Below are 15,518 nucleotides of genomic sequence, written 5' to 3'. Positions count from 1 at the left end.
GACTTGGGGGAATAGGATATGATCAAATTATATACATTTAAAAATTGTTTTAAAAATAGATAATATTCTAGATATAAGTCACATGTAGAATATAGGATTGGCAAATACGTTCTCCCATTCTGTAAGCTGGCCTTTGATTTCTTGGTAATGTCTTTTCAAAATCAATTCTCAACTGAAGAAGCTCAGTCTGGCCTCTTGTCGCAGTTAGATATGTTAACCTAACCCAAGGCACTAAATTTACACACATTTTTCCCCAAGAATTACACAGTTTTAACTTATTTTTAGGTTTAGTGTTCATTCTGAATAGGGATTCAACTTTATTCTTTTGCACAGAGAAAAGCAATATTTGCAGTATCATTTGTTGGAAAGACTATGCTAGCTAGCCCCATTGAATTTATAGAATTCTTACAGAAAACTGACTATACACGTGAGGGGCCTATCTCCTGACTCACTTCACTACACTGCCCTGTCAGTACATCTCTCACAGTTCTGATTACTCTAACTTGACTACATTTGGGGATTAGGAAATAACCCTCTTCTAATCTGTGTTTTTTCACACACTTTAGAATACAAATGGCTTCAATATATTGATCTTGTATACAGCCACTGCATCTACTGTGCTCAAACCACTTTTAATGGATTCCTTGAGATTGTCTATATTTAACCCTACACACAGAATAGCTACAGACTTCTGCTCCTCTCCAGTGTGTATACTCTGTACTTTTCCTATCTAATTGCCCTTAGAACCTAGAGTAAAGGTTGATTAGAAGTGAGTGAACTGGAAATCTCTGTCTTTTTCTTGATTATAGGAGGAAGGAATTGAGCCTTTTACCATTAGATATGTCAGCTGTCAGGTTTAATACATAATTTTATCCAGGTTGAAAAATTCCTGATTATTCCCACATTGCTTAGGAATTTGTTTTACTTTTAACCACAAAAAAGTACAGATTTTCTAAGATATTTTTCAGTGTCTAATTAAGTGATCACATGGTTTTCATTTGTTTATAACTAATATGGTATATTAGATTAATTTTTTGTGTTAACTCACTCCTGGAACAAAATCCCATTTGTGTACGTAGTGCTCTTTGGACAGACAGACAGACAGACAGAGCTGGACTTGATCAGGAAATATCTCTTGAGGATCCTGTTCTATCTCCTCCTTCCTCCTCCTCCTCCTCCCCTCCTCTCATCCTTCCAACCAGTCCTTGCAGTTTTATGTCATTGTTTGGTTCTTTATGTCTAGACATGTGTTAGCCTCATAGAATAAGTTGGGAAGTGTTCCTTAAAGATAGGTAAAGGTTTTTTTTTTTTTTTTCAGCATCAAACCATGGACTCACACGGGCTAAGCAAACACTCAACCACTGAGCTACTTCTCCAGCCCACAGAAAAATTTTGTAGTTTATTTCAGTATGGGAAAAGTCTGAGAGTATGGTAAGGATATCAGCAAGCAACCCTATTGTGAAAGTAAATATGGGTTATACAATAATTTCAAATGTTTCCTACCAAAAGAATATGTGGTATCACTGAGGTCACTCTAATTTTCATAAACATTTATTTTTTATTTATTTTCGAATCAGGGTCTCATTATATAGTCCAGCCTGGCCTCATCCTTATGATCCTCCCATCTCACGTTTCCCCAGTGCTGGGATTATAGGTATATGCTACAATGACTGGCCTAGATATGTATTTAAAGGTGTACTTGTTCTACAAAGATTGTGTTTGGCTAATAAATCACTGTAAAAGCATGGCACGGCATCTGTAATCCAGACATGCCAAATACATGTACAGTTCAATGTATACAAAAAAATAGCCCCTCTCCCCAAAGGCTTCCTTCCTTGTCTTGTAGTCCTCACCTGCTTAAAGCATACCATGACACATCTATTCATTCAAGCCAGAATTTAGGATCTCTCACAAACACCATGACAGCTTCAAGTGACCAATCCTGACAATGCACCTTACATCTCCTATCCTCTCAACCTCTCCATTCACCGATTAGGCCTTAATTTGGAGTTTCTTTAGCTTTCATCTGAGCAACTCTCAAAGACTGACTAGCTACGATCTCTGACTCCTACACGTCACTAGACTAGCCGGCCACTGGATTCTCTGTTCTTTAACTTTCAGAAAAAAAGTTTCTAAAAATTGGCTAAGGTTATTAACATATTATTTAGTAGTTACTTTCCATTGCCTGTGTTTAAGCAGGAGGGAAGTTACACTTGAAATTTATTATAAGACCTCACTAGAAGATAAATCTAAACTGGAGGCATGAATTTCCCTTATAAATAAGGAGACTTTACTTTAGGGCAATTTTAAATCTACAACAAAACGGAGCAGAAATTATGAGTCTCCACATACACCTGTCCCTTTCCTGCCTCCAGCTAACCTATATTCTGCACTCACACAGTACATTATTAAAAAGTGAGGAATAGATACATCGCTGTCACTCAAGCCCAAAGTTTCCATTAGGGTTTATTCTTTTTTTTTTTTTTTTTTGTTTTTCGAGACAGGGTTTCTCTGTATAGCCCTGGCTGTCCTGGAACTCACTTTGTAGACCAGGCTGGCCTCGAACTCAGAAATCCACCTGCCTCTGCCTCCCAAGTGCTGGGATTAAAGGCGAGCACCACCACGCCCGGCTTAGGGTTTATTCTTGGTGGTGCACATCTGACAGATGTGGGCAGATGTATAAAAGCATCATGTATTTACCACATTATCAGAGTAGTTTCAGTAGTCTAAATATTCTGGGTTGGAGCTATTGATCCCACCCCACCCCTCAAATTCTAGGCAACGTTTGATCTTTTAAGTGTTACCATAGCTTCACCCTTTCCAGAATGTCATGCAATTGGAGTCACACAATGTGCAACCTTTTCAGAGTGGTCTCTCTAAGCAACACACATTTAAGGCTCTTTTGTGCCATTTCATGGCTTCATGGATTTCCTTTAAGTGCTAAATTATATTCTACTGTGTGTATGCATTAGTTTCATTTATCCATTCTCCTGAAAATATCTTAAATTCCCCATTTTCTGACAATTATGAAACAAAACTGTACACAGGTTATTTGATTTTTTAAAAACTTATTCAGGCTAGATTTTAACATGAGTATTTTCAGCCTTTTGTGCACATGTGTATACACTGTGTGTATGTATATATTTGCATGTGGAGACCAGCAGTCAACATCAGTTGGCCTCCTCTATCACTTTCCACTTTATATTCTTTTTTAAGATTTATTTTATGTATATGAGTACACTGTAGCTGTTTTCAGGCACACCATAAGAGGGCATCAGATCCCATTACAGATGGTTGTGAGCCACCATGTGGTTGCTAGGAATTGAACTCAGGACCTCTAGAAGAGCAGTCAATGCTCTTAACCGCTGAGCCATCTTTCCAGCCCCATTTTATATTCTTAAGGTGTCACTGATCCGCTCGCTCATCCACTCAGCTTGAAGGGGTGACTGGCAAGGGGAGGGCTCCTCCTGTCAGCCCTCAGAGCACAGGTGCACACTGCTGTGCCCAGCTTTTCCCATAAGTGCTGGAGACCCAAGCTAGGATCTTCCTGCTTGTAGAGTTAACACTTTACCTTCACAGCTGAGCCAAACCCACAGCCCTACTGTGTTTGTTTCTCTTTTAAAGAAATTGCCACACAATATGCCAAGACAGCGAAATCACTGAGGAGTTCCTGTCACCCCAGGCCATCACAGGGTTTTGCACTGTCAGTCTTTCGGGTTTTGGCTTCAATGGGCAGTTTCCTAACGACCTGGGATGTAAGTAAGCACAGCTACCCTTTGAAAATGTAAGCTGATCCTATTATTTCTAGCCCAAGGCCCTATCCTGGCTTCCACCATCTGTGCAACAATGTTCAAACTCCTTGGAAAGACTTTCCAGCATGCATATTTCATCTCCCAGCCATGCTCACTTACCTACTCTCCCCTGAGCAGTGCCTGTGTTCCTTCTACCTCTAGTCATAGCCGCTCCTGCTATGTCCTACTCAGATCAAATCTTCACCAGGCTTACTGAGAAGCAACCCAAGAATGCCTGCTTACAATGCAAAGCCTGCGTAATAACCAAGCACCTCTCCCCAAAGCCTCAGCTCCAATACCAATGATCCCACAAAATCTTTTATTCTTTGGCACCCATGTCATATATGATATCCATCAAAACTGGAATGTTTCTGTGTCACCCATACTGGTAAACTACAAGCGTTGTAAGGGAGGGACCGTGTCTCTATCACTCACTACAGCCATCTGCACACATTAGCATGCATTAAAGTTGTTCAATGAAATCATATTCAAAACAACTCCCTTTCTCCACTAATCCTTAGATTAGACAAAATTAATAGTCAGATACATAGTCATAGAAATGAAACAGTGATTAGACTGTGGAGGGATACTGGTTTCCTCTGGAATCACATTCTGATTCACTACACCAGAATTCTTATAAATCATGATAAGCACATATACCCAGATACTTCTGCTATAGGGGGAGTTTTCATAGTTCTAATATAAAACATTCTTAGGAAGCTTGAATTGGCATCCTTTAAAAATGGCATCACAGGAAGAAACGTTGATGCTGAAAGCGCAGTTGTTCTGCGTGGAGTTGCACAACATATGAAATAATGAGAAGCAAACAGCAGCAGCAACACAAGGACTGTGCTACCAGTACTGTGGGGCAGAGCTGCGAGAGTACACGACAGTAACAGTGGTACTGTTTGGATTTCACTACTCGCTCTTACATCACGCAGAGTGAATGTGAAGCTGGGTGATAGAGTACTTTTCTAGCACATATTAGGCAGGCCCTGGGCTCAATCTGCAGTTTCACACACACACACACACACACACACACACACACACACACACACACACACACACAGCATTATAAAAAGAAAAAGAAAAACAGCATTATAGTGAAATACCCATAGGCAACATGTGTATTTTTTTCCATGCACAGATCTGAAATGAGACTAACGTGCCTATAAGCAGAAGAAAATCAGCACCGCAGTAGGTGCATCATTAGTGGTGCCGGTATTTCCAAATTAAGTTTGGTCCCAGTTAGTGGCATAATTTCCAGTATACAGAAAGGACCGAGGGTGGCGACCACAACTGAAAACAATTGTGTGTCATACTTCTCAGCAAAGGAAATCAATGTAACAAAACAAAAGAAGGCTGTGCCAGCCGGCTAAACCACAGCAGAATACTACAAGGCCAAGAGGAAGCTCAAGTGGGCCAATGACACTGGGTCCACTGAGGACTGCAAGCATCCTCGGAGTGGCCCGTGGTCTGCACGAATGAGCACCGGAGAACCAATTGACAATGAAAGCGTAGAGTGATGTGAAATAATATAAGTAAATAAAACGATGCTTAAATTGATACGTTATCTTAAAAACCGGGAGAGAAAAATCAAAGTGAATTTCCCACATTTTTTTCATCTTTTGAAATGTCTAAAACCAACCAAACACAAAAGCGGCAATAATTTTACTCAAGGAGTAATTTCAGTACCTTGGACTTTGCTTCCTTCTCGTCCACAGGAACTTAGTCACACGACCGACGAGTTAGTTTTTAATTTTTTCCCCCAACACTAATATACCCACAATATGTTGCAGCCTTTAAAAAGGTGACTCTTGTCCTTTTACAGATGTGTGAAAATTGAGCTACAGATTGGAATCACACTCTAGCCTAGGAGCGATGCACAAGTGCGGGGGTGCTGGCCTGGGGCCACAACCAGCAGGGACCACACTCAGACCCAAAGTCGGGTCAGCAGCACCCCGAGCCGCGGGCGCGACCAGTTTGTCCCTGAATCCCTAGACAGAGAAGCGCGGAGGGTGTGACCAGGCTGCAGCCGAGGCGGGCGCACCTCTCCCACCAGCCTGCCTGGGAAGCGAAGGCGCAGCAGGCCCTACAGCCGCCCGCCCGCCCGCCCTCCCTCCCGGCCGCGCCCCGCCCCGCCCCGCCCAGGGGCGCCCCTCACCCGCTCGCCCTCCGGTGGTCGCGTCCGCCCGCTCGCTCGCTTGCCTGCCCGCAGGCGGATAAGAGTGCGCGCGCCCGAGACGCCGGCCAACGCTAGCACGCGAGGCTCCGGTCCCGCCCTTTGTGACACCGCTCACCAATCGCCGGTCAGCGCTGCCGACGCCCTCCAATCAGCCCGCGGGGGCGTGGCCTAGCCTTCCGAGACTGGCGGTTGCTCGGACGCCAGGGTCGTTCAGGGAGGGTTGTCGGTTAGAAGAGGCCCGGATGTTGACTCTTTATTACTGATAGCGGGGACCCGTCTAGGGCAGGACAGGAGACTGGAGACGGGGCACAGTGTCTGGGAAGAGTCGGCGCCAGAGTGGTGGGCCTTGGCTGGAGCACTTCTAAGGTTCTTTGGGGATAGGAGGGTCTTTGGCATTTGTCATCTACTTATGGCCTTTCCAGAGCCTAGGGCACTTAAAAAGGACGTTTCATGCTAGTCACCCTTTTTTTTTTTTTGCTCCACGTTCTCCTAATATTTCTGAATCAATTGTGTCATCTGTAAAATGGGAACATTCTTATGACTTATTTTTAAGGGTTTGTGACTTTCTATATATATATGCCTTTTGCATTTGAGCAACTACTGAAGATTATGGGTCAAACAAGTCTCAACCTGGGATCAAATCCCAGCATCCCTTTGCTGTGCCCCGAGCTGAAGTGGGATATAAACTTCCTGGCTTTCTGACTACACATGCCCCTACTAGGCTGGGCCCCTGCTGCTTCAGGCCCTTCACAGGAGGTTCAACTCAAGTGTTTTACTAGGTGGACTGCAGCAGACCATGAAAGTGCTCCCTCATAGTCAACTTGTGAAAGAACCCTGGCCCTGATCAGTCTCTCCCACCCTCTCATCCCTGAGCCACTAGTCACCACAGTTTCGACTCCTCAGTACTGAGACAGACGGTATGGTGAGGCCCTGGGCTTTTGTCAGCCTCTTGCTCTTAAACTCAGTCCATGACTGGGTTTATAACTTCCAACTCTATTGAGGCCAGAGCCATGATGGTAACATGAACAGAGCCTAGGAGGACAGTGCCTGGTCCGAACTCGTAATCACTCACAGCATGGGCTCTAGTGGCTCAGATTTAATTTTTTTTTTTTTTTAGCTTCTTAACATTTCATTACCTCATCAAATCATATACATCAGTCATAACCTACCATTTTAAAGAGCAGACAAAATGGTCTATTCTCAACAATCTTGCAATTTTAGTACTGAAACCATTTACAAAGGAGGAAACAAAAGCTAAGAATGGCAAAATTTTGGGTTAAACCATCCCATTTCCTGTAACTATTCAACTCTGACTGGGGTAGCCAGATAAAGTGGCCATGATGGACTGGTTGTGTTCCAATAAAACTTTCTGCACACAGAAAGAGTAGCACAGTTCCCCTTAGAAGATTGCAGACCCATTTTTTGGAATTCAGTAGAAAGCTCTTCTCATGGGCTTAGAACCATAAATGCGTAACTTTTCACATGTTAGCCCATCACAGCACCCAGACCCACCAACAGAGCAAACCCTTCACGTCTGGTGCCTGACAGCTGCTCGCTCTGCACTCCCTGCCCACGCATGAAGCCACAAAGCGCTTTCTCCTGTTAACACGAGCCTCCATGTACTCTTATTAAGTAAAAACAAACCTCCGTAAAGCATTTATTTTTTATTTGTAATTTTAAGCATAATTAAAATCAATGCAGAAAAATATTAGCTACATTGGGTAAAGGAAGTGACTGTTTGATTGTAATCCTGTGAGGACAGAGTTAGGAGAGCACGTCACTAAGTAAAAGACAGAATGGGAGGGTGAACTGTGAAGGCCCCCACATGCTCTACTGACTTCCAAAGGCATTCAGGGGGTCATCAAAAACGCTGGCCACCTTGTGCTCAGATCTTAGTTCAGATGCTGCCTCCGCAGACTGGCTTTTGGGTTTGGATGCTTTAGCCTGGAGGCCAGAGGAGAAAATATCATCTTTAAAAAGAAAAAAAGAAAGGTGTTAAGACAGGCAAGAAAGAAAATAGGAATTTGAGACACATGCACACAAACTTCAAAGCCCAATTCAAGTAACACACTACAGAACACCAACATGGAAGTCAAATCTCTTAAATTCTGGGCCTGGCTCAGTTGGTGGCACCCAACTTTTATAACGACATCTGAACGAACATGAGGTTCTTTCTGAACATAAGTTTCTAGCTACAGAAGTGTGTCTGCACTTGAAATCAGAAACAGGAGGGCGGAGCGGTTGGCTCTCCACCTCAGCGAGGCCTCACCACCTGGAACTGCTTTCTACCTTCTTTTCACTCTGGATTTAAGAAGAGTGAGAATGTACAAAGAGAAAGCCAATATAAGACAGGCTCAGAGTGCACATCTCAGTGGTAAGAATGGAGTCTGATTCCACTCATGTTAGTGCTTCAGACTCTATAGCTATGCTATGCAGCTTACCACGTAATTATATCAGCAGGATTCTACTGCATCAAACTCATCCTGTATACGTAAAGACTTGTATATAATGATAAAGACCATGGCATTGTCTATATCAAACTAGAGATCTAGATTGTCAATGTGCTAACGGCTAACACAAAGCAGTGTTACTCAAAACACTGAAAGCAAAGGAGATTTCCATGTACGGACATGGAAACATATTTAAACTGTGACTAGAAGTAGGAAAGGTATGCTTGTTTACTACTATTACTATGTAAATCAGTCTTAAAGTATGTACAGCAAACTTAATACTGGCTAGCTTTAAAGCTTTAATCCCTCCACTTAACAAAATGTTCTAAGTTGTATGACTGCTACTTAAGCATGTATTACAATTTAATAATGAAAGTCATGCCTGTAACCCCAGCTAAGATCAGGAGTGCACAGGCAGCCAGGGCCACAGCAAGATCATGTGTCATAAAAATGAACAGAGGAAATAAGCAGCCCAAGCCTCTTGTACACTCTGTGCTGTAAGACAGACACATAAGGACAGAGCACACGATCTGGCAGGGAGACAGACTCAGCGTGGCCTGGAGGGACAGAGAGAGGACATGTGTATTTTTGGCTTCAGTCTGGGTTGACCAACACAGGATGTATCGGGAGGCAAACTTTATAGCTATCCGCATCAGGCTTGCTTGTTAGCTAAGGAGTGGTTGCAGCGTGTTCAGAAACCCAAAAGAACGCAGGGGGCTGCCGAGGGTCACTTGTGGCTTCACAGCACAGCCCTGCTCTCTGTCACTGACCCTCCAGTCTCTTGGCCGCTGTCCCTCACTGTCCAGCTAGAACCTGACTCAACCAGCTTCATGGCCTGCTCATAGCACGTGGAAGAAGTTTCTCCTTTCAAAGTCATCGGTGTGGTTAGATGACAGCAGGCGAGCACTAAGAAGTTAATTTCTTCTTTAGGTCAAGTGCTGAGCACCGTCTTAAATGCTGATACTCAGCATAGCCTATGGTTGCCGCATGAAAATGACTAGTCCACCTACATATCACGTGCTTAGCCTAACAGCAAGGAGAACCTCCTGGGGAACAAAGTGCAGGAAAGGGCCAACATGCCTGACAGCAAACAGCCCACGAGCAGGGCGTGATCTAGATAAACACTCACCTGTACCATCGTCAAACATGGACTTGGCTGCAACTTTCTTTTTGGACTTTTCTTTGGGTTTTACAGTTAGGTCAGCGAAGATATCAATATTATCATCAAATAAGTTGGGCTCCAAAGTTCTCCCCTTCTCTCTCTTTTTTGGAAAAGGTTTAATTGCTTCCGTAGCAAATATATCATCCTAGTTAAGTCCAAAAACATTTTATTTTTTGTTGTAAATAAAAGCATTTTTAAAACTAAAGTAGTTCAATAATTTATAGAAATGCACTGTCAAGCACAGACTCCCGTGAGGACTGGAAGACGCTCCCCCGGGTCTCTGCAAAACCCCCCCTCATCATCTGCAAATGGCAGCCTTGCAGTGAGGTCCTGAGGGCAACCTGGAGAGCACTGTCCCACTGCACCCAGCCACTCTGTCCCACATAATGTTCGTCATGGCATTTCATGCCATCTGAGATCACCTTCACCACCTGCTACTCAGTTTGGATCTCGATCCTTGAGATCTCAGGACAGAACACATGCCCTGACTATCCTGCTAGCACCACGACCACTGTGGTCAATAGACACCTACTGAACAACTACTACAACAGCTTTACTGTCAAAACTCAGCTGAACAGAGTCCAAACCAGCACCAGCGCTTAAACACACAGCTGTGCTGAGAGAGTTCATTCATACATGTCACAGAATGACATGCCAACAAGGCTGACCACAGCACCATTCTATAAACTCTTTTTAAAAACAGTAAACAAAAAAGAATGGAAATCATGTACACAGGCTGTGCTGTGCTGTGCTGTGCTGTGCTGTGCTGTGCTATGCTGTGCTATGCTATGCTATGCTATGCTACACTGTACTAAGTAAAAAGGCCCAGGGCTTATGCTGTGGTTCCATACAGCATCTGCCTAACATGTACTGGGTTTTGAGGCTATCCCCAGTGTGACAATAACATTTTTAAAAATAATTCAACACTTATAACAGATTAAAGGCAGCAAGAACTACCCCTGGATGAAACAAACCACTTCAAGTAAATTTTAGGGTTATTAACAAAGAGATCTAATTGTGGTTAATACGTAGACAGCAGACATGCACAAAAAACACACAACATAATCTATAGTTCAAAAAGCCAATCATCTATTTTCCTTAAAGGCCCAAACATGAAATAATTTGTGTTACCTCAAAGATGTCATGAGTTTTTGACACACTGTCTTGATGGCTGTTAGATTTCCTCTCATTCTTTTTGCCTCTCGGATCTGCAAAGAGATCCTCCTCATCTTCAAGAAGAGGGAAAGGGTTTCTGGTCTTCGCTGGCCTCGGCTTGACAGACTGGAAAAGATCCTCGGCGCCGCTGTCCTCACTGAGATCAGGAAATGCCAGGCTCTTCTCCTTACGCCCCCCTGACAAGTGGGACGGGGGCTCCCCGGCCTTGACGCCTGCTCCCTCCACAGACTGTGATCCTATGCTCTTGGGAAAGATGTCCCCAGAATCAAACAGGTCAGCCTCGTTTCCAGTCTGAGGCAGAGACTTCACAAAGAAGCTTCTGTCCACTGCAGATAAGACAGGACCACCTTCCCAAGGTGGGGCCGTGGCTGTCTCAGAGCTGGTCTCTCCACTGGCCATCCTGGGCTGCAGAAGAGGTTGATGGCCGTTTGGTAGGACAGGACTACTGCTCAACTGTGCAACAGGTCCCCTGTTGACAGTCACGTCCTCAGCTTCACTGGACTCCTGGGCAGCCAGGCGTCGAGCAGCACGGGTCTGAGGTCTCCGCTTTCCTCTTACTTTAACACGACTCTGCAATGGCAAACGCACATTCCATGATCTGATGGAAATGTGTTCAAGGCTAACAACAAAGACTCTAATTCAAAATACTACGCTATTTGGTTTTACCTCAATTAGGATATCACCTATAACAGTGGTTTTCAACCTTCCTAATGCTACAATCCTCTAATACAGTTCCTTATGTCATGTGACCCCAAAGTATAAAATTATTTCTTTGCTACTTCATAACTATAGTTTTGCTACTTTTATCTCAATGTAAATATCTAATAATCAGGATCTCTGATATGTGACCCTGAAGGGGGTGGAAACCCACAGGCTGAAAACTACTGACCTAAAGGAAAGAGAAAGTCAGTTACTGTTCCTAAAGGAGCTAGCAATTCCTATCACTCCAGGACTTAGCCCTTCTTAACACTTCAGTATTCTCTGTTTCCTAAGCTTTCATTTTAAAGACATTCAGTCCATGTGCATTGGTGTTCTGCTGTACTGTGTGCATGCAAAGCCTGAGGAGGCCATAAAAAGGCATCATCCTGGGACAGAAGCTAAGTTGTGAGCAGCCCTGTGGGGCTGGAAATTGAAGCCCAGTCCTCTGAAGCAGATAGTGCTCTCTCTCTCAGCCCATTCGCACCACCTCCCACTCCTGTTTTATATTCTTAACAGTTTCCTGTAGGGCTGGCTCACTGTTGCTGGAGCCTGAGCAAGCAGCTGTGCTGCTGTTCTGTGACTCAAAACACAGGTCACAAACCTGGCACCTCATCAGCCCTTAGTTCAAAGTCAGGTACCTTACAAAAAAAGAATTGAGAGGGATTCTAGCAGCAACTTTATCAGGATCTAGGAGCCAGGAGAGGTGAGGTAAGAGAGAGGCAACTGATGGTGCTCTTCTCTTCTAAGTCAACAAACACCAGTTCCACTATTAGACATTGCATGTAAACTGTGGGTGGCGTGTGTGAACACTCCTCAGAAGAGGAATCTCTTAATAATTAGAATTTAATATTTCTGATAAATTCCAAAATATAAAATCACGTTTTGGACTACATAATTATGTTTGCTTGCTTCAAAGAAATATGATTTTAGGAGGTTTTGAGTGGTAAGGGTGGGAACCTGAGCTGGGGATAGACATAACCAAGATACATTACATGCAATACATGAACTTGACAAAGAATAAATAAAAGATAACCTTTTTTTAAAAAAAAAACAAAAACACAAGTTTAGGAAGTAGCTAATTTAAGCTTGAAAGCTAACAAAAATAATAGTTTTTTTTTTTTTTAATATAGAGAAAATGGATCTGAAAACTAAAAATTTATCATCCAGGAACAGGTCACCCTGGGTTCTGCTGCCTACTAGAACACCTGTTAAGACTTCAGAGAGGCCGGGCGTGGTGGCGCACGCCTTTAATCCCAGCACTCGGGAGGCAGAGGCAGGTGAATTTCTGAGTTCGAGGCCAGCCTGGTCTACAGAGTGAGTTCCAGGACAGCCAGGGCTACACAGAGAAACCCTGTCTCGAAAAACCAAAAAAAAAAAAAAAAAAATGGGCTGGAGAGATGGCTCAGAGGTTAAGAGCACCTACTGCTCTTCTGAAGGTCCTGAGTTCAAGTCCCAGCAACCACATGGTGGCTCACAACCACCCATAATGAAATCTGACGCCCTCTTCTGGAGTGTCTGAAGAGAACCACAGTGTTCTTACATATAATAAACAAATAAATTAAAAAAAAAAGACTTCAGAGAGAAGGGAGATTGGAAGAAAAAAAATCTCACTGACATAGAAAGAAAACTTCCGAGAGTTCATTCGGAGTCCACAGAGGATGCCCTCTGCAGCAGCTTTCCTCTTCCTAAGCCGGCAGGATCCCAGAGAAGGGGCCTGAGCTACAGTAAGCAGGGAAAACCAGGGAAGTGAGGTCTGTGTGGTGCTCTAGAGCATTCTGGGAGAAACACCGGGGCCAGTGGTCAGCAATGGGATATAACATGGTGACTGCACTTCAGGCTGCAAGTATCTAATGATCAGCAGGAAAATTAGAACAGAAGTAGGCAAGGGAAAATCAGGAGCAATTAAGAAACTGAAGAGAGGTCGAAGGGAGGAAGATGAGAGCATCCTTCGGGGGAAGTAAGGCTGAACTACATCAGCTGTGCGGACTAGTCTAGAAGGAAGCAGCTGGGTGGGTCTAGCTAAAAGGATAACAAACAAAAGACAGTTGATCACCTTGTTTGCACTGTGTAAGGTGTCTGCCTGGGCTGGAAGATCGAAACTCACACCAGCCTCCACACTCCCAGGAAGAGTGGGCACACTTTCCAGGATGTGGGTCCTTCCAGGTTCGGATGAAGGGAAAGCTAATTCGGATGAAACAGGCTTTGTTCCTGGGATCTGCAGAGCCACTGTAGGCAGCAAAGCTGCTGGGTTAATTGCTAAATTTGCCTAAAGAAGAAAAGTGGAACTCAGTATTTGTTCTTAGACAGAAGCAGATTACCATTTCTGTGACACAGGATATCTGTGTTGTACACAGTGGAATACAAGAGAATATGAATGCAGAAAAATCACCTGATCCAGGCTTAGTGGGGCACATACTTGTGCCCATCACTGGGATCAAAAGACATTAAAGAGCAGCACATTAAAAGCAACAACTAGGCAAGGGTGAGGGTATGGTGTTGGCAGGGGAAGAGATGAGAGAATGCTTGGTAGCAGCTGAAAAAACTGAAAATCCATAAATTTTATAGGTGCCACAGGCAGGCAATGAAGACTCCAGATCCAATATAATTACTTGTATTTTCCCGATGCGACTGGATGGCTCTCTGCTTTTAAATGGAGTCAGACCTGAAGAATCCTGTGTGAAATTAAATTCAATTAAAAATCCATTGAGGAAACAGGCAACAGAATGTCTCTTTGGTTACACTCACAGCTGTAAGTGACTCTGACAGGCCAAAGCTGTCCCTATCTGCAGCTCCTTAGCTCTGCCCTGGAACCTCACAGTGTCTGCCAGCTATCAATTCTTCACTGACGCCTCCTCCAGCATGGAGGACAGAAAGCTGCCATTTGACAGAACCATGGAGTAAAGGGAGACACTGGTGACGAGTGAGAGTAGAGCAGTTGCTTTGTCAGAACATAACTTGATGAGTTATCCAACACGGCAAATACCAAAAAGCATGTGTGCTCATCCACGACCACCATGATGCCCAAGTTCTAAACACAAAAGCACCTGTCGCCCAGAGGAGTTAGGGGATTTAACTAAGTGCCTCATCTTCAACCACAGGCATGGAAGCCCCAGTGAAACCAGAGACACCTGGAACTGTCTGGCTTCCTTTGTGGAAAAGCTCCACATCACACAGAGAAGACTACTAGAAGAGAGGCCATATACCAACTATCTTAGGGCACTTAGAAAGAACCAAGAAATCAGACGTCATTTGTATTAATTAGAACATAATTCTACTCCAAGGAAATCTGGAGGGAGAAATGGGAATGCTAGTGAAAGCGATTCCTTATCCCATCTTTCATCAAACTGGAAAGTGAATTTGGAATTTGGTCTAAATACAGTGATGATTAAATACAGACCAGGTTTCCCCAGTGGAGAAAAGTGGGGATAAAAGACTACTGTGAAAGGGGTATTGGTGGCCATTTCCTCCTTAACCAAGGATTCTCAGTAACTCTGGGCCTATGCAATGGACTTATCTATACAGCATGCAAATAAGCGCTGGGCTCCTCGCGGAGATCACCCTAACCTGGGCTGCTTCTGTCTTCCATGTGCTTTTCTCTTTGCTACCTGGAGTAGACTCAAGAGGGTCTTGGTTCTTTAAAGAAACAGGGTGGTCTTTATTCAGTGTTCCTTTTTTTTCTGGTACCTTCAAAAGAAAAAAATACCAAAGTCGATCATGCATCTTCAAATTTTAAATAATAATGAACAAAGGAGCCTGGCCTCTGGGCTCCATTCTAAAATGATGGCTAACCAACTCATAGGCAGCATTTCAGAAATAACATCCTAAGCATGGCGGTGTTTCCAGGGATGAGATGCAGCTCAGTGGCAGAAGGATGGCCCGGCAAGTACAAGGTTTAGAGGGGAAAATGAACGTAACTTACACAGGAGTCCTTTCTGCAATTAAAAGGATAAAATTATACCTAGTACAGCAGGGAAAAAAATACACTCAGACTTACAGGTTTGCATCTGAAAGGCATAGAACATAGGTCCTTCAATAAACTCTTCAAAAATCAAAGA

At 43.7% G+C, this 15,518-nt stretch overlaps 2 protein-coding genes across 7 annotated transcripts in view; both read right to left on the bottom strand.

Annotated features, from left to right (window-relative positions):
* The window catches only part of Zfand4 (zinc finger AN1-type containing 4), a 56,999-nt gene extending 50,964 nt beyond the window's left edge, over window positions 1-6,035 (bottom strand). For 3 of the 4 annotated variants that reach the window (XM_021190862.2, XM_029535617.1, XM_029535618.1), the window contains exon 1: window positions 5,956-6,035. The gene's annotated coding sequence lies outside the window, so the exon portion shown is untranslated. Of the gene's footprint in view, window positions 1-5,486; window positions 5,731-5,955 lie in introns of those variants that run through there. The other variant, XM_029535616.1, reaches the window with a different exon arrangement.
* Window positions 6,036-7,624: 1,589 nt separating this feature from the next.
* Window positions 7,625-15,518, bottom strand: part of Washc2c (WASH complex subunit 2C) — a 55,572-nt gene continuing 47,678 nt past the window's right edge. The window contains exons 26-31 of one of the 3 annotated variants that reach the window (XM_021188625.1): window positions 15,028-15,147; window positions 14,073-14,135; window positions 13,517-13,729; window positions 10,720-11,334; window positions 9,556-9,733; window positions 7,625-7,946 (exon numbers count right to left, since the gene is read on the bottom strand). In XM_021188625.1, the coding sequence (XP_021044284.1) occupies window positions 7,807-7,946; window positions 9,556-9,733; window positions 10,720-11,334; window positions 13,517-13,729; window positions 14,073-14,135; window positions 15,028-15,147 (1,329 nt within the window). In that variant the 3' untranslated portion in view covers window positions 7,625-7,806. The remainder of the gene's footprint in view (window positions 7,947-9,555; window positions 9,734-10,719; window positions 11,335-13,516; window positions 13,730-14,072; window positions 14,136-15,027; window positions 15,148-15,518) is intronic. The other 2 variants (XM_029534839.1, XM_029534840.1) reach the window with 2 other exon arrangements.

This window comes from Mus pahari, chromosome 2 (assembly GCF_900095145.1).
Source record: "Mus pahari chromosome 2, PAHARI_EIJ_v1.1, whole genome shotgun sequence".
NCBI lineage: Eukaryota > Metazoa > Chordata > Mammalia > Rodentia > Muridae > Mus > Mus pahari.
The sequence above is the reverse complement of the archived record's forward strand: the minus strand, read 5'-3'. Positions and strand labels throughout refer to the sequence as shown.